Source organism: Giraffa tippelskirchi, chromosome 3, assembly GCF_054371585.1.
Source record: "Giraffa tippelskirchi isolate mGirTip1 chromosome 3, T2T-mGirTip1v1.2.pri, whole genome shotgun sequence".
In the NCBI taxonomy this organism is placed as follows: Eukaryota; Metazoa; Chordata; class Mammalia; order Artiodactyla; family Giraffidae; genus Giraffa; species Giraffa tippelskirchi.
Window position 1 is genome coordinate 68,235,195 of NC_137277.1, and position 21,346 is coordinate 68,256,540.

At 45.6% G+C, this 21,346-nt stretch overlaps 1 protein-coding gene across 2 annotated transcripts in view; it reads left to right on the plus strand.

Moving 5' to 3' along the window:
- Positions 1–1,421: 1,421 nt before the first annotated feature.
- Positions 1,422–21,346, plus strand: part of ERCC3 (ERCC excision repair 3, TFIIH core complex helicase subunit) — a 28,781-nt gene continuing 8,856 nt past the window's right edge. The window contains exons 1-12 of one of the 2 annotated variants that reach the window (XM_081581149.1): positions 1,422–1,526; positions 1,888–2,093; positions 2,720–2,960; positions 5,302–5,351; positions 5,773–5,908; positions 6,090–6,254; positions 6,672–6,876; positions 7,707–8,021; positions 11,040–11,224; positions 13,859–14,061; positions 19,164–19,260; positions 20,347–20,464. In XM_081581149.1, the coding sequence (XP_081437275.1) occupies positions 2,856–2,960; positions 5,302–5,351; positions 5,773–5,908; positions 6,090–6,254; positions 6,672–6,876; positions 7,707–8,021; positions 11,040–11,224; positions 13,859–14,061; positions 19,164–19,260; positions 20,347–20,464 (1,579 nt within the window). In that variant the 5' untranslated portion in view covers positions 1,422–1,526; positions 1,888–2,093; positions 2,720–2,855. The remainder of the gene's footprint in view (positions 1,527–1,887; positions 2,094–2,719; positions 2,961–5,301; positions 5,352–5,772; positions 5,909–6,089; positions 6,255–6,671; positions 6,877–7,706; positions 8,022–11,039; positions 11,225–13,858; positions 14,062–19,163; positions 19,261–20,346; positions 20,465–21,346) is intronic. The other variant, XM_081581148.1, reaches the window with a different exon arrangement.

Below are 21,346 nucleotides of genomic sequence, written 5' to 3' on the forward strand. Positions count from 1 at the left end.
AGGCTAGTATAGCCACTCACATTCAATATGTCCAAAACCACTCTTCAAATCTGTACCTTTTGAGGTGGGAGGTAGCGGCTTGGGAGCCTTTGGGAGAGGACAGTGCTGAGGTCTGGGGGCTGATCCCACAGATTGGTTCCTTTAGGTTTTTTCAAGGTCTGGGAAAAGGTGCAGCCCGGCAGGGAGCCATAGCTTCTGGAAGGATAGTGTGGATCTTGGCCAGTGGTGTAGTACAGGATGAAGTAGTACACTACCCAACTTTGCAGTAGCATACTTCCACAGAGCTTTCTCAATAGAGACCATGGCCCCGCACTGGTAGGGGTGCCCAGAGCTGGCCAGCAGCAGGCTGGTACTGGGCTGGGTGCTGCTCAGTCACCCTTCTTTTAAAAAAAAAGTCTGTACCTTCCCTGAGGTACATCATTTTTACAGTTGCTCAGGTCAAAAACTTTGCAGTTTTCCTTTACTTCTCTCATTCACCTTCCAGAGCTAGTCAGCAAATCCTCTGCTATCTTTAACATATATTCAGAATGGAACCATTGTTCATCACCTTTACCCTTATCATCCTTATAAAGCCAGTGACTTAACTGGAGCACTGCAGTAGCTGCCCTTGACTTTGTAAAATCCATCTTCAACAATGCAGCTAGTGCAGTGACCCTTTAATACTAAATAAGATTGTCATTTCTCTGCTCAAAAATTACCCAGTAGCTCCCTATAATAAAATCCAGTTTTTGCAATGACCTACAAGGCTCTATATTAGGTGTTCTCAAAGTTGAACATCACATCTAGGGGCAAGATTGTTGCCATGGCCTGCAGAATTTTATGATTCAGCTATTTTGTGTTTGTGCCTTTATAACTGATTTTAACTAGTTCCCATATGATGTCGATGAGCCAGGGGATCCCATTTTGAGAATCAGTTCTCTTCAGGCACTATACCGTCTCCTCTCCCCCACATCTCCCAGCCATGGTTCTCCTCTTAAATGCCAAACCTGAGTGGGCCCCTAGGTCCACACTGTTCCTTTCTGGTATTTACATAGGACATTGTCCACTTTCATGATCATTCACTCAATTAGCACCGCTTCAGAGAGATATTCTAGCACCATGCATTCAGAAGAGCACAAACTGTCATTCTCTTTTATTTCTCCTTAGAGCGCTCAATACATTTGTTTACTGCCCACATTTTTCTGTTACAGAAGGCCAAGCCCTTTTTTCAGTTCACTGTTCTGACCCACGGGCTAAAACAACAGTGCCTGGACGGTCATAACAAGTACTCAAAACATGTTTCATTGACTAAGAGAAAGTGTCGAGAAAGCGCCTGCACCGGGAAAGAGCCAGCGGACTGCTCAGCTGCCAGGCTCAGCTACACACCCAGCGACCGAACGCCCGGAGGCGGGACTTCCTGGGCGGAGCCCGGAAGAACTTCCGGTGTGAATAGGAAGTCCCTCCGAGAGCTGCCGGCGCGGTAGGCTGGGGACAGTGGTAGGCGGCAGCGGGCGCGGTCATGGGCAAGAGAGACCGGGCCGACCGCGGTGAGACGTGGCGCGGGCGTGTTTCGGGGTTGCTTGCACCCGCCGGCCCCCTCATCCTGTGTGGTTGCTGCTTAGGCCTTCTCAGAGGCGATCGACCCCAGAGTCGCTCGCGGCCGGCGCATGCCGTCGGGACTGGCCGCTGGGCGGGGGTCGACCCCGACCTCCGGAGAGCCCTGCAACCGGGCTAGGTGGGCAGTTGAGGGAGAGGACTCCCGAGGTGCACAGTGGCTCCGGGCTAGGGGTGGTTGACGCTGGGGTAGTTCAGTTGCAGCCAGGTTCCCCCGGCCTGCGACTAGTCAGTGCGGGGGGAGCCCAAGGCTCCTGCAGGGCTCACTTTGTATGTCCTTGTTAATATCTGCAGAGAAGAAGAAGTCCAAGAAGCGGCACTACGAGGATGAGGAAGACGAGGAAGACGACGCGCCTGGGAACGACACCCATGAAGCTGTTCCCTCCGCGGCCGGGAAGCAGGTGGATGAGTCCGGCACCAAAGTGGATGAGTATGGAGCCAAGGACTACAGGCTGCAGATGCCGCTCAAGGACGACCACACCTCCAGACCTCTCTGGGTGGTAAGCACGCCCACTACCAGTGGCCAAGAGTTGTTGGGGCCCAAACAGAAATGCAGGATTGTGCGCTTCGGAGCCCACTGAGAGCGAGCTTTCATAGGCATGGATTGAAACAGCCGAGATAGGAATAAGCATGTTTGCGCTCATGTGCTGGCTGGTCTTGGGCTTCCTTCCTCACTAAACCCTGCTTTTACTCTCATTCTCTCTCCAGTTCTGCCGCGTGATTGAAAATTACTTTCATCTATGGAATAGTGGCATTTATTGTGTAACGTTTTAATTCCTTTTTGAAAAAATTAATGAGACATATTTGCTAAGCAGCTTTTTTGCTCAACTTGAAGTAATTCATGTTCTCCATTCATTGGTCATCTAGCCAGAAAGATAGCCAGTAAGGTCGTTGGCTTTTCCTGTGAAGACTAGTGGGAGGCAGCTACTGACTTTGGAGACTTTTCTCTACTCCTTGTATCTGGTTAAAGTAGTAGCAGGCCCTACAGTTGACTGGAGATGTGCTTACAAAAGCATCCCTGGTGTTGGTTTTCTGGGCAGCTTATCCTTTGTAGATAATGATGTGGGAAAGAGTCTAATTGTCTCATTAATTTCCTTGACTGTTGTGTCCATTTGGTGTTTCTCAGGCTCCTGATGGCCACATCTTTTTAGAAGCCTTCTCTCCAGTTTACAAATATGCTCAAGACTTCCTGGTGGCTATTGCAGAACCAGTGTGCCGACCAACCCATGTGCATGAGTACAAACTAACTGCCTACTCCCTGTATGCAGCTGTCAGCGTCGGGCTGCAAACCAGTGACATCACTGAGTATCTCAGGAAGCTCAGCAAGACAGGAGTCCCAGATGGAATCATTCAGTTTATTAAGGCAAGTGGGGGCTAAGGCTGGCTCTTTTGCCCTTCTTCTTAATGTAGTAATGGTAGGGACAAGTGCTGAACATCGTTAGCCTGTGGCAGTCAAGAAAATGCCATTCAGATCCAGTGTGGGGAGCAGAATAACCAATCACCCTGGCTGCTGCTCTTCTGGATCCAGCATTGTGTTTTACTGAGGCTACACTTCCCATGAGCTTCTCTTAGCCAGTGGGTACTAACACAGTGGGTTTATTCATTCAGGCCCATTCTGGCCCAGGTTATTTGGGAATACAGCCCAAAGTGTGGGGTGTTATGGACTGAATTGTGCCTCCTCCAGAATTCACGTCTTGAGGACCTAACCTATAATATGATTGTATCTGGAGTAAGGAAATAATTAAAGTTAAATGTGGTTAAAAGGGTAGGGCCAGTAGGATTAGTGTCCTTATAGGAAAGGATACCAGCATGCTTGTGTGCTCTTTCTCTCTGCATTTGTACAAGGAAGAGGTAATGTGAGCACAGAATGAGAAGGTAACCCTCTACAAACCAGGAAGAGAACCTTCACTGGAAAAGAAATTCCTGGCCTCATGATCCTGGACTTCTAGAAATAAGTTTCTGTTTGTTAAACAGCTCGGTCCAGGGTGTACTGTATGATGACATGAATAGACTAGTACAGATGATAAACTGCACTTAAGTCTGAGAGACACGAGACCACTAGCCAACAAATTCCATTAGGGAAAGTCAAAAAGGACTTCATACGTGGAAGAGGAGAGTTCTCTGTGACGAGCACTTGAACATGCTTGGGTTCTGAGAGATGGTGACTACCATTCAGAAGAGATGGACAGTAGCTTTCATTGTCTTCTGCTGATCAATAGGCAGTTGGATTCAGACCCCAGATCTGGAGTGGCAGAAGATGAGTGCCACAGGCATCCAGCACAGTAATGAAGCCAATCTCAGAGAAGCTGGTGGGAGCCCTGAAGAGAGTTCTCTTTTCTTGTGATGTGCAAGGGTACCTTGGGAGAAGGACTTGCATCTTGTAAAATGAGCCTGCTTCAGTTCCCTGGCTTTTCTTAGTGTTGACTGGGAGCTACGTGCAGGAATGTGGGTGTTGGTTAGTGCAGGGGTGGATTTAGATGGCAGTAGTGGAGGCAGGCAGCAGCCCGAGATCTGAGTTGCAAATTTTGCGGCCACCACATTTTCTCTGCTCATTCCGTCCTAAAGATTGTTGGGAACTTGGAAGGATTTTCTACCATTAAGGACCTTACATCTAGTTGAGGAAATAGGGACATTGGCGAGGAGGCTGGAGGCTTTGTGTTTAACTTTTGCAGCACACAGTTACTGAACACATATTCTGCCAGCTTTGTGTTGGGGGTAGCGCTGATATAGTGAGATGAATCTCTGGATTAGGATGGGGTCTCTGGAAGTGAAGAATAAAGCGAAAGGGAAAATAACAGAAAGATGTTAAGCAGCATTTTATAGGTTAAGGGATGTGCATCAGAATTAGCCAGACAAGAGGGAGGTTTTGCTCTCAAAAAGTAGAAGCTACACAAAGAGTCAGACATGACTGAAATGGACTCAGCATGCACACAAAGGCACCAACAGGTGTGCAGTGAACAATTTATCTACACTTATCACTTTCTGTAGTGTTTTTGTATTCCTATATTTTCTTGACTAGATCAACTACGATTTAAGCTATTTTCACTCCCCCACCCCCACCCCTGAATCATGGGGCATGTGGGATCTTAGTTTCCTAACCAGGACTTAAACCCTGGGCCCTCTGCAGTGAGAGCCTCCAGATCTAACCACTGGACCACCAAGGAATTCCTGCTGTTTTCAATGAAAAAAAAAATATTTCTATTGGATTTATTTTACTTGAAGTACTTTTACTGTTTTGTTTTTTCTTCTTCAAAATCATTTTTACACTTTTATCTTTAATTTCTGTCCTTCTGTTTCTTTTGGGGTTTTGTGGGTAGTGGTATCTTTTAACCTGTAGCTTGAGTTAGATACTTAGTTCATTAATTTCTAGTCATCCTTATTAGTAGAAATATTTAAACATATGTATACCTATGGCTGATTCATGTTGTTATATGGCAGAAACCAACACATATTGTAAAGCAATTATTTTTTAATTAAAAATAAGTTAAAAATTTTTAAAAGTATTTAAAGCTAAAAAAAATGTAGAAGCTAATAGAAAAAGCTGTATTGAGACAGATCTACCCGTTTAGGATCTCACAGTGGATTTTCCTACAGTAAAATGAGCCCTTTGCTTGGCTGATAGGTAGTAAAATGTGTCCAGTAATGCACTTGTTCTGAGTGAGCTGCATGTTGCTGATTTTGCCTGTCTGGTGTTGTCACTCCTTTCAGCTGTGTACTGTCAGCTATGGGAAAGTCAAGCTGGTCCTGAAGCACAACAGGTAAGGGACTCTGTGACAGGCCCACCACGGCGTTTTCACCCTCTGCGTATCATTGGCAGGAAGCTAACGTTTGTGGACTGTCTGCTCTGCACTAACACCTACTCCCCAGAGTAAGGGGCTAAAGGGAATGAGTGAAGCTATGTGGCCAAAACTGTTCATTCACTGACCACTCTCTTCTCCTAGTAGTGTGGCTGGGGTTCAGATCCCTGCTAGTTTGTCTTCAAAGTGGGGCTTTGCCAACAACCCTTCTGTGTTATATCCTGACCAGTAGCTCATCACTCAGCTTTGGCTAAGGGATGGGGAAGAGTGAATGTAGAGAGAAGCCGGAGGCCACAATCCCCAGACCATCTTATAAATGCTAAATGGATTCTTCTGCAAATTCTGTGCGGTCAGTAGGCTTCTGCTTCCTCTCCGTTCATAGGTACTTCGTTGAAAGTTCTCACCCTGATGTCATCCAGCATCTTCTCCAGGATCCTGTGATCCGGGAGTGCCGCCTGAGGAACTCTGAGGGGGAGGCCACCGAGCTCATCACCGAGACTTTCACAAGCAAATCTGCCGTATGTGGGCTCCTGGGTCACCCTCAGGGGTTGGACGCATTTAGGATTTTAGCTCTCAGGTGCTTTTAGTCCAGCATTTGCAACCTGGTAGTCCTGCAGTTTTCTTGCAACTTTGACTGTTGCTTGGTAACAGTAAGGTTAGATGTTTTGTGCAAGTCCAGATCCTGCCTTTCTCTTTCAGATTGCTAAGAGTGCTGAGGGTGGCGGTGGGCCTTCCACTTCCCGAGTGACAGATCCGCAGGGTAAATCGGACATCCCCACAGACCTGTTTGATTTTTATGAACAAATGGACAAGGATGAGGAGGAAGAAGAAGAGACACAGACAGTATCTTTTGAAGTCAAGCAGGTTAGTGAACGTAACCCCTCCTGGTTGCTTCTCTAAGCTGATGTCAGAAGCTGGTCTGACCCTGCATGGACTGTTCGTAGTTTGTGTGAGAGGAAGGAACCCCTATCTATCTCCAATGTGCTGTGGCATCATTCTTCCTGATGGAGTTAAATCTGAGTGTCCCATTCTTCCTGCTGGTGGGTGAGTGAGAAATGGTGTCTGCGGGGCATTTTGGTAGCTGATTGGATTTAATTTTGTTCATTACCTTAGTTTGGGGTGCTTTTCTCTGCTTTAACTGAGTTGTTATCAAGCAATATCTGAAATTGCAATAGTCTAGGTAAACTTGTTTTTTTTTTGTTAGGTATCTTAGGATATGTGTTGCTTCTGGGCGTGCTTTGGAGTTAATAAGATTATAAAACCTTTATGCTCACTTTCCAGGAAATGATTGAAGAACTCCAGAAACGTTGCATCCACCTGGAGTACCCTCTGTTGGCAGAATACGACTTTCGCAATGATTCTGTCAACCCTGATATCAACATTGACCTGAAGCCCACTGCGGTGCTTAGACCTTATCAGGAGAAGAGTCTGCGGAAGATGTTTGGGAACGGGCGTGCACGCTCCGGGGTCATTGTCCTTCCCTGTGGTGAGTGGCTGAGCGAAGGAGACGGGTGGGCTGCTCTCTCTGGATCTGTCCTGAGTCGTGTCTGGTCTGGCCTAGGTTCTTGGCCGGAAGTCACGGTAGACTCAGCTGGAGCCCTGCCCCACACTCTAGAAGGTGAACTGTCTCAGGAAGCGGCCTGCACCTTCATTTTTTTTTTTAAGCCCCATGGGTTACTTGGAAGCACCTCCCTGGTTAAGAAAGAATTGCTTTTTAAAGGAACAGCTTGTTTTTAATCTTGGTCTTCTGATGGTGCATGGTGGTGAACTCAGAAGCCCCTGGAATTTCACTTCCCTGTGTCTTTGCCAGTAGCAGTGTTCACACTACCACATTCCTGAGTGCGCAGCCCAGGTTACTGTGTGATCATAGTAGCCATCTTTTACTCAGTCCCTCCTAGGGTAGTCCATGCGTCGGATACACTATACCCTAGCAGCACTGCTGTCCCAGGGTCTTAGGCAAGTTGCACCTTAGATTTAGTTTTCCCATCTTTAAAATGGCACTAGTAGGAGTGTCTCTTATTCATCATTTGTTTTGACAAATGTAGCTTTTTAAGATTTAGACAAGATGCATATATGGCGCTTTAACAGGGCCTGGCACTTGTCTCTTAATTTTCACATTTGTGTGTGAACTGGGCATGCCTCCTTTTCTGTAAAGAAGGAAACAGGTTTGGAGCAGAAAAAATGCCTCAGCAGTATCAACTATGAGAATTGCTACAAACAATTTGGACCAGATTGGTGTGCTGACGAGTCTTTTTGTCTGTCCCTGTCCCTCATTTCAACCTGGCTTGGGTGGGATTGCCCGTTGATATCTTGTAGGTGCTGGGAAGTCCCTGGTTGGCGTGACAGCTGCTTGTACTGTCAGAAAACGCTGTCTGGTGCTGGGCAACTCAGCTGTGTCCGTGGAGCAGTGGAAAGCCCAGTTCAAGATGTGGTCCACCATCGATGACAGCCAGATCTGCCGCTTTACCTCTGATGCCAAGGACAAGCCCATAGGCTGCTCCATTGCCATCAGCACCTACTCAATGCTGGGCCACACCACCAAAAGGTCCTGGGAGGCTGAGCGGGTGATGGAGTGGCTCAAAACTCAGGAGTGGGGCCTCATGATCCTGGATGAAGTACACACCATACCAGGTAAGCAGGCTGAGAGCTGGGATGCCTGCTCATCGTATAGACAGGTTAATTTCCAATTCTTGGGTTGAGAGAGGGGCTGCTGTATACAGCCTGTATACATCCCTGTATACATCCATCTTGCTAGAGAGACTTGCTTGGTGAAGCTTTCAGTTAAGTAATGAGCATGTGCAGAGTGGGGGTTAGTGGTGGGTGGGCGTACACACTGACAGTCTTCTTACACTGGCCCAGAGTAGTCATTTAGAAAGGGATACTTTTTCCCTTCTGTTTTTGCACCTCAACTCATCCACTTACCCTTAACCCCTTCCCCCCTTTTTTTTTGACAGTCCCACAAAAACTACACTAGGAGCACAAAATAGTTCTTGCAATGTTTGTTTTGTTTGAAGACTGAAGTATTGATCCTTATATGTTATAGAAGTTGTACTTGTCCAAGTATTGCAGGCAGTCCTTTTAATAGCTATATTGATATAATTTTTGAGCCATAAATCTACCCATTATAAGTATATGATTCAAGATTTTTAGTAATCTTGAATTTAGTAAGGCATTGGTGCAGCCATCACCGTGATCCAGTTTTAGAACATCTTTCTCATACTCACCGTCACTGTTTTCATCCTTAGCCCCAGGCAATCACTGAATTGTTTTCTGTTTCTGGATACATGCCTTTTCTGGAAATATATTAACAGAATCATATAATATATATTTTCTTATATCTTGCTTTCTTCACTTCACATAATGATATATCCACATTGTGACATGTACTGATGATGTGTTCCCTTTATTACTGAGTAGTAGACCAGGCAGACCTTTCTTGATAAAACAAATGAACAGTTCTGATCAGTTGAGAAGTGGAAATTAGAGATGACTAGGAATTAAATGAAATCAGAGGCATTTTCACATAGTGTTTTCAAAATATTGTGAAGATGGCCTTTCCATCTTTTTGTTTTCTCTGTAACGAGAACTCCTCCAACCCTTCTGGATGCCTGGAGATGTTCACAGCAAGCCAAGCAGGGATGAGGGTCTCTCAGTCAGAAGGAAGCAGTCCTGAGATGGGGAAGTAGTACCTGCATGGTCTGACCACAGTGTAGTTCTGTGGCTGGGGAGGGCATCGAGGGGGAGAGCAGTCAAAACTGAGTTCAGAGAGGCGTTGGGGCCAATCCTGTAGGGCCTGAAGGTAGACCTTCAGCTTGTACTCTGGGTGAGATGCCTTTTGAGAGATTTGAGTCAAGGGTGACATGATCTGACTTAACGTGCTAAAAATTTCACCCCGGCTGCTGTGCTGGGAAGAGACTGCAGGAAGCAAGGGTAGAGAGCATCTAGATATGTTAGTTTGTGGAACCCCAGCACAAGGCTTGGAACCAGTAAGAATGAGGGTAAGCGGATTCTGGTTATGCTTTGAAGATAAAGTGCACAGGTTAAATGTGGTTATGAAAGAGAAATCAAGGATGACTGTCAGATTTTGGCTTGAGCCATCAGAAGAAAGGAGTGGATGTTAGATGGGGAAGGCTCTAGAAGGAGCAGGTTTGGTGAGAGGAAATTGGGAGTAGGCTTTAGATATGTTAATTTGATTGCCTGTAGATAGTCAGGTAATGGCAGAAAATGTTAGAAAACAGGCAAAAGACATGAATAGACTTCACCCAAGAGACACACCTATTAGAGTGGCTATATATATATATATAAAGTACCAAGTACTGACAAGAGTGCAGAGCAGCTGGAACTGTCATGCATGGCCAGAGGAATTGCAAAAGGTACAGTCACTCTGGGGAGGTTTGGCAGTTTATTAGAAAATCACCATATGAGCCAGCAGTCCCACCATGGGCATCTGTCCTGGAGAAATGAAAACTTAGGTTCATACAAAAACTTGTGCATGTTTATAACAGCCCTGGTTATAATTTCCAAAACCTATGAACCATGGAAATGCCTGTCAGTGAGGGGCTGGACGGACAAGCTGGCACGTCATTCGACAGGATAGTCCTCAGCCATGGAAAGGAAGCCCAGAGGCATTGTGCTGAGTGAGGTCAGCCAGTCCCAAGAGGCTGCAGAGTGCATGATGCCTTCAGTAGGACATTCTTGAAAATACAAAACTGTCGTGACAGAGAACAGATCAGTGGTTGCTGGGGCGGGATGAGGGGTGTGACGAGGGAGCACATAGGGGAGCTTTCGGGGTTGTGGATTGGCTTGTAACCTGATCGTGGTGGTGGCACAGTCTGCCCCTCTGTTAACATTTATAAAACTACGCTCACTTACCCACCCTCAGGAAAAGTTCAGTGTGCACTGTACTAAGTCGTTTAGTCATGTCCAACTCTTTGTGACCCCGTGGACTGTAGCCCACCAGGCTCCTCTATCCATGGAATTCTCCAAGCAAGAATATTGGAGTGGGTTGCCATTTCCTCCTCCAGGGGATCTTCCCGACCCAAGGTTGGAATCTGGGAATCTTAGGTCTGCTGCATTGGCAGGCAGGTTCTTTACCACTAGTGCCACCTGGGAATCAAAAACCATAAACTCAAAGAACAAAAAGCCTTACAGAGAAGGTGGGTATTGGGTCTGATGGATTGGAAATTGATAAAAAGAAACATTTTCTATAAATAACTTTGAAATTGCTTTGTAGCAGTTTAGTTGGAGGCTGTGTTTGAAGCATTCTTTCTGGTCAGCAGGCTTCAGGGTGAACAAATTCCGTGTGTGAGTCAGAGCTCAGTGGCATTTTAATGTCCTGGATCATGTTTCCAATTGCTGTTTATGCTCCTCCTGATAGCTTAGCTGTGTGAGGGGAGCGCTGGGGTTCCCTGGCTTGGGGCTTCCTCTAAGTCATCTCCTCTTGTTCTCCTTTTCACCCTTCTTGGGAACAGGTCTGGAAGTGGAGTTGAAGCTTTCTCACCTAGTCATTCTTGACTAGGGCCAGGTTTCTGTGATCCTGTGACCCAGGGGTTAGCCATGTAGTGTCCTGGACCAGTGGTAGGTCAAAGCTGTCTTTGGTACTTAGAGCATTTAAAAGTGATGGTGTGAACGTGCCAATTGTTTCCCCAGCCAAGATGTTCCGACGGGTGCTCACCATCGTGCAGGCGCACTGCAAACTGGGTTTGACCGCAACCCTCGTCCGGGAAGATGACAAAATCGTCGACTTAAACTTTTTGATTGGGCCGAAGCTCTATGAAGCCAACTGGATGGAGCTGCAGAACAGTGGCTACATTGCCAAAGTCCAGTGTGCTGAGGTAGCTATCCTCTTCCTAATGGTCCCTGAGGGCGGGGCACTGCCCTGCAGAGGGGAGCTGGATCAGGTCAATCCCTCACAGGCAGATATGCAGATCAGAACCCGAGCAGGAGTTCTGCTGCCACTGTTTACAATAGCCAGGACATGGAAGCAACCTAGATGTCCATCAGCAGACGAATGGATAAGGAAGCTGTGGTACATATACACAATGGAATATTACTCAGCCATTAAAAAAAATACATTTGATTCGGTTCTACTGAGATGGATGAAGCTGGAGCCCATTATACAGAGTGAAGTAAGCCAGAAAGAAAAACAACAATACAGTATACTAATGCATATATATGGAATTTGAAAGATGGTAACGATAACCCTATATGCGAGACAGAATAAGAGACACAGATGCATAGAACAATCTTATGGACTCTGAGGGAGAAGGTGAGGGTGGGACGTTCTGGGAGAATAGCATTGAAACATGTATATTATCATATGTGAAACAGAACGCCATTCCATGTTTGATGCATGAGACAAGGGCTCAGGGCCTGGGCAATGGGATGACCCAGAGGGATGGGATGGGGAGGGAGGTGGGTGGGGGGTCCAGGAGGGGGAACACATGTGGACCAATGGCTGATTCATGTCAATGTATGGCAAAAACTATTACAATATTGTAAAGTAATTAGCCCCCAACTAAAATAAATAAGTTTATATAAAAAAAAAAAAAAAGGAGTTCTGCTGCCTCTGCAGTAGCCTCAGTCCTGTGGAGTGGGTGATCTTCTGCCGTTTCAGATGTGTGAGACAGTCGCTTGTCCAGGGGCACACAGAAAGGGGTCAAATCAGGAGGCTAACCCAGGCCGGCTCGGCTCCCATCCTCCCTTCTGGGAGTGAGCCCCTCAGGGTGCTCCTGCCCACCTTCACCCTAGAGGGATTCTTGTTTCCGTGTGACAGCCACCCCCAGTGCCAGTCTATTGATTTCGATGCCCACAGAAAGCACGTGTGACCTTCAACATTCAGTTTCTAAGAACATGTTTTCCCAGTATTGTTCTGTGATGAATACCTGCACAGGTATGTGTTAAAAGTACATGTTCAAAAGAATAGTAACAGAAGGCCTTTCTGGCATTTTAAAATGACCGTCACTTAGTGGCTAGAGTAGGGTGGGCTGTGTCCTGAAAGGGCAGAGATGGGCCTCTTGGGTGAAGGTGAGTGTGAGGAAGCTGTGCAAGTGGCCTTGCTCTATCAAGAAGCTTCCTTACCCTCTGGGTACATCTTCACAAAGAGCACCCAAGTTATGCACAGCACTGCTGGAATCTTTGAGGTGCCTGATCCTGTCTAGTTGCATCTCCTCTCCCTCTGCCACTGTCTTGGAGCTTAGGTTTGTCATTTTCTTGCTTTTCTTTGTTATTTTACTTCCTATGTGCAATTCCCTAAACATTTGTTGTTTAGCTTTGCTTTTTAAATATCTTTGTTAAGTTGCTAAGTCATATCTGACTCTTTGTGACCCCATGGACTGTAGCCCGCCAGGCTCCTCTGTTCATGGGATTTTCCAGGCAAGAATACTGGAGTGGGTTGCTGTTTCCAGGGGATCTTCTTGATCCAGGTATCGAACCCACATCTCCTGCATTGGCAGGCAGATTCTTTACCACTGTGCTACCTGGGAAGCCCCTTTAAAATCTTTATGTATATGCAAAAAGAATCAGGATATATATATATATATATATATATATAAAAGTTCTTGCATGATTTCTGATTTTTGCTTAGTATTTTTATTCCTTGTGTAACGCATTATTTTTGATGATTCTTATAGCTATAGTTCATTACTTTGAATTGCTCTGTAATATTCCACTGGACAAATATACCACAATTTGATAGCTAATGGAATATCACACAGCAGTAAAAACAGCCTTTTCTAATGTTGACAGGGGCTTCCCTGTTGGCTCATTGGTAAAGAATCTTTCCGCCAGTGTAGGAGATGTGGGTTTAATCCCTGGGTGGGGAACATCCCTTGGAGAAGGAAATGGCAGCCCACTCCAGCATTCTTGCCTGGGAAATCCCATGGATGGAGGAGCCTGATAGCTACAATCCATGAGGTCGCAAAGGAGTTGGTCGTGACTTAGTGATGTTGACAGACATTGGGGTTGCTAAGTTGCTTTTTTTAACAGCTTTATCAAGGTCTGGTTTATGTTCCATAACATTCACCTATTGTAAGTAAGTGCTGTTGATTTATAATTTTTGTGATTTTAGTAAATGTAAAGAGTTGTGGGGCTGTGTCCCCTAATCCAGTTTTAGAACATTTCCCCCACCCTCAAGAGTTCGCTTGTATCATTACTGGGATGGCATTGCTAGGCTAACCCAGCACATAGAGCTGGCAAGTGTGTGTGCAGATCTCTATCCAAAGGTGGACAGAGCAGGTCCACCTCTGCTGTCAAGGCATTTTAAAATCGTTGTTATTAACATATAAGAGGGTCTTGGTTCAGCATTGGGTCTCAGGTTTTGTTTTATAATGTGTGTTTACAATAGTTTTGAGATGTAATTCACATGCCATTGGTGTTGTCTTGGTTTGTTTTAAAGCTGATTTGCCAAAGTTTTCAATTGTGTGGTACTTAAACTTGCATACTGATCCCTATTTCTTACCATTTCACAGGTTTGGTGCCCAATGTCTCCTGAGTTTTACCGAGAGTATGTGGCAATCAAAACCAAGAAACGGATCTTGCTGTACACCATGAATCCCAACAAATTCAGAGCTTGCCAGTTTCTGATCAAGTTTCATGAAAGGAGGAATGACAAGATTATTGTCTTTGCTGACAATGTGTTTGCTCTGAAGGAATATGCCATTCGACTGAACAAGTAAGAATTAAAAAGTTAGAGCTGGCCTCAAAAGCCCATTTATCTTCCGCACGTGAGAGTGCAGAAGGCGACTTTTTTTCTCGAAGCTCTCAGGAACTTGTTAGTATCTGAAGGTCTAGTTTTATGTTCCCAGGGACCATATGAAACAGAGGAGCAGTGGTCAGAGTCAGAGGTTGGTGTGTATAGAAAAGAGGGCCTGGTCACTGTGAGCCAAGAGAGCAAGTGCTGCTTTGGAGCTGGGCTCGAAAGGTGGGCACTAGTTGGCATCTGGAGTTTCAGGTTGAGTGGCACTGTGATTGGAGATGAGATCAGACAATATGGACTAGGGGCCAGGAAGGCAAGGCAGACTGAACCAGCATCCCAGGTATAGCCCAGCACCTAGAAAGAGCTTCTTAGGAAACACCCAGCAGAGTCCTTGTTACAGCCTCGCCCAGATACTATTGAAATTTGAAAATATACTGCCAAGTAAAGAGGAAGAGGCCTATGCTTCTTTACACAGTGATACAGGGCTTCAGGTGCTGTGAGTGTAGCAAAAGACAAGGTCCTCAGGCCTGAATTTTTACGTCAGTGGGGAGGGATGGATACAGGCAGCTTCTCTTCACAAGCTGTGATTTAATCATCACTTCAGCTATAAGAGATGATTGTATTAGTCTCAAGTTACAGATGAGAAAACTGTCACACAGACTGAGTTTCTCAAATTTCTAAAACTGTACCTTATTTTAATGTAGGAAATATTTTATGTTTTATCAAAGTAACATAGGCCGTTAAGAAAACTAGCAAGGCAAACTAGCAATTCCTTGCACTTGTCTTCCTAATCAAAATTCCTTGTTCCTCAGAGATGGATACTTTCAACTCTTTTCTCTATTTACCTTCATCTTCCTAAGTAATAATTTATATAGCAATTTCTTGATGATTAATTATAGAAATTGCCTATTAATTTCCTACCATGGGAGTTGTGGATTTAACCCTCTTACATATGTCGTTCCATCCCCTCCCCCCACTCCGTCCCCACAATATGTTTGGGACTAAGTTTCCATGTTACATTTTTACATTTTTTTTAATTTATTTTTTTTATTGAAGGATAATTGCTTTACAGAATTTTGTTGTTTTCTGTCAAACCTCAACATGAATCAGCCACAGGTATACATCCCCTCCCTTTTGAACCTCCCTCCCATCTCCCGCCCCATCCCACCCCTCTAGGTTGATACAGAGCCCCTGTTTGAGTTTTCTGAGCCATACAGCACATTCCTCTTGGCTATCTGTTTTACATATAGTAATGTAAGTTTCCATGTTTCTCTTTCCATACATCTCACCCTCTCCTTTCCTCCCCCCATGTTCCTAAGTCTGTTCTCTATGTCTGTTTCTCCACTGCTGCCCTGTAAATAAATTCTTCAGAACCATTTTTCTAGCCTCCGTGTATGTGCGTTAGAATACGATATTTATCTTTCTCTTTCTGACTCACTTCACTCTAGGTTCATCCACCTCATCAGAACTGACTCAAATGTGTTCCTTTTTATGGCTGAGTAATATTCCATTGTGTATATGTACCACAACTTTATCCATTCATCTGTCGATGGACATCTAGATTGCTTCCATGTTCTAGCTAATGTCAGTGTTACATTATTTTGACTGTGTAAGTATTGTTCAAGCCAAGGAAGGCAGTGTACTGTGATCACATTTTTTATTAACATTTTGTTTTTTCCTAGAGTTAATAGTTGCCTTGTTATTACTTTTGCTTGGTTTTCTATGTAATTACCAAGTTATCCCTTTTCAGACTCCTCATAAAATTCCCTCTCAGAAGGGTCAGATCTTTCTCCACTCGGATCCCTTCAAGTGCTTCATCTTCCTGTCTTGCTCTGGTCTGCTTGCTCTCTAGGACTCGAGATGCTGCCTGTCACCTTTGGGCATGCCTCTGATATCATCCTGTGAACTCCTTGTACCTCTTCCCTGTGTTGAAGCCCCTGTTGCTGCATCTCAAGTCTCCTCTTTCTTGGTCACTCATTTTGATGGAGTGTATCCTTTAGTAGGTTTCTGAGAGAAGGTATGTAGAGGAAAATTTCATAAGAATTTGCTTGCAGATGTCATTATTCACTCTCACACTTGGTAAGTAGTTTGATGGGGGCTCAGAATGTCAGAGGTAGGGCTGTTTTCTCAGGGCTTCCAATGCAGCTGCTTGCAAGCCTGCTTGATGCCCTTCTGACTCCTCTGTATGTGATCTGTTGTGGTGGTCATGGGTTTTCCTTCTCTCAGGAGGGTTTTAGAGTCTTTTTTTCATCTTTGGAAGTTTCAAAACAGTGTGACTAGCATGATCTTTTTTTCTTTCATTACGATACATGCAGTAGACACTTTTCAATCTGAAAACTCACTTTTCAATCTGAAAACTCACGTCCTTCAATTCAGAGAAGTTCTTTATGTTTTTTCTTTGTTACTCATCTTTTCTGTTTTCTCCTCTCTTTTTTTGAGGGGTGGGAGGGCTGTGCTGTGTGGCATGTAGGATTTTAGTTCCCCAACCAGGGATCAAACCCACGCCCCCTACATTGGAGTCTTACCACTGAACTGCCAGGGAAGTTCCTTTTCTCTCTTTTTGAATTCCTGCTCGTCAGGTGTTAGATCTTCTGGGCGCCTTCTCCAATTCCTCCCCGCCCCACCCCGCCTTTTTTTCGGTCGTGCCGTGTAGCTTATGGGATCTTAGTTCCTTGACCAGGGATTGAACCCAGGCTATGGCAGTGAAAACACTGAGTCCTAACCACTGGACCACTAGGGAACTCCCTCCCATTTTCTCTTATTTTTTATCCCTTTGTCTACCAACTCTATTAAAAGCTTTTGTTAATTTCCAAGAGTTCTTTATGGTCAGCTGTTCTTGTTTTTTTGAGTAAGTATGGTGTCTTCTCTCTGGCTATTAAAGCTTTCGAAGCTTTCTTCTATTCCCTACACCATCTCTCTTTTCTTCAAGTGTTTTGTTTCAGCTCTGTCTTTCAAGCCCATCTTGTGATTTTTGTGATCTTTGGCTCTTTTCTTATTCAAGGGTGAGTCACTAAAAAGCTGATTGGCCTTTCTGTATAGCTTGGTGGGTTTGCCAGCCTATGGACCTCTCCATGATCAGGCATGGGCCTGGCTAGTTTGTCAAGAAGTTGCCAGATGCCAGTATCTCAGGGTCTTTTCTTTTGGGCTGGAAAGTTTCTCCAGAGAGGAATCTTACTGTTTCCTAGATACCAGCCTGTGGCAGGGGAGGGAACGGGAATCCCCGTCTTTCTTCACTTTTGCTCTTGCTTTACCCTCAGCTCTGCCTGAAGGCAAAGGGTCTCCCTATGTGTGTTCAGAATCTAGAAAGTACATCTCCAGTTTCCTGCCAGGTGGGCGGAGGCATGCTTGGCGGCGGGATCTGACATGCTTGGGATCTGACACTGTTCTTTATACATACACTCTGTCAGTCTTCCTGTCTGTAATCCTGCCCTAACACCTACCTTCTGAGGCAACTGGTGATTAGATCTTGAGCCCTTTTGTGTTCTGTATAGAAAACTGTCTTCTTTTATATTGGCTCTTCTCTCCTGCCGGCCTGGGCTTCTGCTTTCTCTGTTCTACCCTTTTGCTCTACTGTCTCTCAGAGTTACCACCACCTACCTCAGGATTCTTAAATCTAGTAGGTGTTCAACAAATGTTAGGTCCTTTTTCTGGAGGATGGTTACTCTTCTGTTTCATTTCCTATATGAGGGAACCTTCGCTGTGGCTCAGACAGTGAAGAATCTGCCTGTAATGCAGGAGACCCAGGTCTGATTCCTGGGTCGGGAAGATCCCCTGGAGAAGGGAATGGCAACCCACTTCAGTATTCTTGCCTGGAGAATCCCATGGACAGAGAAGCCTGGCAGGCTATCATCCATGGGGTCGCAAAGAGCCGGACACAACTGAGCGACTGACACTTTGACTCAGAAACTGAGGGCTTGCCACTGTATGAGTTGTCTTTCCTGATGATGATCAAGGAGAAAAAGAGCCACCTAAAAGCCTAGATATCAAGAGACAGGCTGTTCTGAAGAGTGCAGATTCCCAGCCTTCTTAGAGCATGAACCCCCAGAAAATAATAGATTTGTAGAATGCTCCAAACACTCTGGTAAGCCAGGCTTGCAGGACTGGAGAAGCATCCAGCTGTCCCAGGCCTTGCCCAGCTTCTCCACAGGCCAGGGGGCTGCTCTCTTGGTATACCTGTTACTGGTTTATAGCACAGTGTTGGGAAGTGTGTGTGAAATGCCAAAAGCAGTGCTTCCTAGGCCTTCCAAGGAGCTGACGGGCCTGAATGGTGGAACAGCCACTTGAGTTCAGTGTCCTCTGGCTCCCAACCTTGGGTGTAAGTTGGGAACATGAAGCCCACCTTCTACAGATCTGAGGAATACTGGCAGGTGTGGATTTTCCCCACAGCAAGGAGACCGCCTCTGTTTGCTGTGAGTGGGCTCTACGTCCTTGGTTGCTGTCCTCATGGTCCTTGTCCTTGTCATCATCACTCTATTGTTACCGACCCTGTGGAAGCTCCAAAAACCATGTCGTTATAGGAAAAGTAGAGGAATGGCACTGCCAGATGCCAAGAGGTGATAACCACTGAGGCTGTCAGAAAGGGTTGTACCCTTTGGCAGCTGGAAACTAGCAAGAAGTGCTTTGAACATAGCATTACAGGGAGTCAGTGGGAAGAAATCTGGAAGGGGTTCTTTTCTCCTTTCTTGGAGAATGCCTATTTCATATGGAAATGGTTCCTTCCAGGCTTTTGTTTGCAAATAGCAATGTTTTCTTTTTTTCCTGTTGTGCTTCATGGAATCCAGGGGATTCTTCTTGTATAGACACTAAGCGTAGAGTGAGAGATGTTGAAGGAGGAAGGAGCACAGTCCAAAAACAAAAGAATAAAGGGAGAATCTTGAAGAGAATGGTGACCTGCACCTTGGCTCAGAGGGGAAGGGGTGGCGGCATGTTTTCTATGGGTCTCTTCCTGATGTTTTTCCATGACAGAGGTCTTCCTGGGAGAGAGAAACTTGTAAGAGCTCCCTTTCCCTCTGACATGCTTTCAGGATAGCCAAGGAGTGCTTCTGTGGTCTTCCTAACATAGCTTTGTTCTTCTCTAGACCCTATATCTATGGTCCTACGTCCCAGGGAGAAAGGATGCAGATTCTCCAGAATTTCAAGCATAACCCCAAAATCAACACCATCTTCATATCTAAGGTCAGTGTGGCATGCAACCCCGGAGCCTGGGGGCAGCTGGATGATTTCTGGGCAGTCACATGTCAGTCTTCATTCCCATGTGTCCAGTGTCTAGGGACACGGGAATGTTGTTTGGCAGGTAGTAGAAGAAGCAGATGTAGAGTTTTAGTGTATATAGTCTATATTCCTAATTCAAGGAGTATATACTCTAGCAAGTCCTTTTGTATGACTTAAGCTTTTTCTACCTCTTTTTGGGATACAGGAATTTTAAGTTGTATTTTTTTCGTATAAGGGGGAATGTTCACTAAATACTCTGACAAAGGGAGGCATGTGGATGAGGTTCTCTTTGTGGGGTTGGAGATTCCTGCGGGTCGTGGGCAACCTTTGTCCTGGCTCCTGTGTGCCTTGGGGGTGAGTGGTGAATGTAAACACAGTACAAGGTCATGGAGGCCCAGCTTGGTGACGGTTTTAATTTGCAGTTAGAAGTGGTAGCCTGACAGTTTAGAATAGCCATTTAGATTAGAATGACCCGAAGCCCCAAAGAAATGCGATTTACCTATAAAGTGATCATAGATGGATCAGTAAGTACCAAGCTTTGATTTCTGTGTCTGGAGACCTTGATGGTTGGACCTTTCTCTGTACCCCAAGCCAGGGCAGCTACCCTGAGCCAGAATCCAGCCCACTGCAGGCAGTGGCCCCTACCAGGTCATGTGTCCAGCTTGTGCTGTTGGCCTTAGTGGCCTCGAGTTAAAATTGTGGATGGTTTTCTGCAGACCTAGTTCTGTTGCAAAAAATGAAAAGCATCACTCAGAGTGTTGATTGGGCCCTCTTGTCTCTGGGCCTTAGCAGCTCGCATTAGGACTGTTGCTGAGACAGATGGTTAGGACGTGGGTCCTGACAGCTTCTGTAAGACAGCTTTCAGGACGCACACTAGGTCCTAGAGACCTGCTTGCGTCTGAGGGACCCTGGTATAGACTGAGATGATCATGATTGTTTTTTCTAAATTATCTACAGAGCTTATTTAAATTTGAGGCTAGTTGAATTTTTTTTCGTTTTTGTCTCACATATAAAAATCTTCCCAAGCTCACAGCTGTCTCATTTCTGCAGGTGGGTGACACATCATTTGATTTGCCAGAAGCAAATGTTCTCATTCAGATTTCCTCTCATGGTGGCTCCCGGCGGCAGGAGGCCCAGAGACTAGGGCGAGTGCTCCGAGCAAAAAAAGGTACCTTCTCCAGGGCTCTCTTTTCCAACCACTTCTGTCTGGTGCCTGTGTGTTCGTGAGGGCGAGCTTATGCTCCTGGGTTATGTAGACTCTAAAGGGGGTGGGGTGTAGGGGGTTCCAAAGCAAGGACCAAGGTCTCCTTGGCATTATTATTTCTTTGGTGTTGGGAGTGACTATCTGGATGCTTTCCATAGCAGCTGTCTGGAACTCATATTCTGAGCTGAGTGCTTATGTTCGTGGAAAAGGGAGCTGGGAAGCAGTGCTGAATGGTGTGGTTGTAGAGGGAGAAAGCAGCGCTTTGGCCACCAGTGGATGTATAGGAGCTGGAAGGTGTCATCTGAACCTCGAGTTAGGAGTAAGGGGAGAGCTTGGCAGGAGCAGCCACAGGGTGGCTACCTCACTCATAACCTGTGAAGAATGGTCCCCTGAGTGGCAGCTAATAGAAGCCCAGCAAATGAGGAAGCGAGAGGCATGGAGTTTCTGCTTGTTAATTGCAGTAAAAAGGCCTAGACCCCCATCATGGGCAGAGTAGAGACCAATGTTGCTGGCATCCTCCAGCATCCTCCTAAGGCCACGTAGGTCCTACAAGAATGACACAGGCCCTGTTCTCAAGGGAGTCACTCATCTCAGGAAGAGCTTGGACTTTTGAAAATGATAGGATTGGTGAGCATGTGTTGATATTATACTGCATTTGAGTATATTTAGGAAGCAGCTAATTGAGTGTGATTAAAATAGAGACAGGGCAAGTTGTAGAAATAGCAAACGTGGACTTGGGCACCAGACCAACTGTGTGACCTTGGATAAGTAATTTGCCCCTTTCAGCAAAGCAAATTGGTTTCTCATCCAAAGCAGGATTGACAGTCCTTATCTTTCAGGACTATT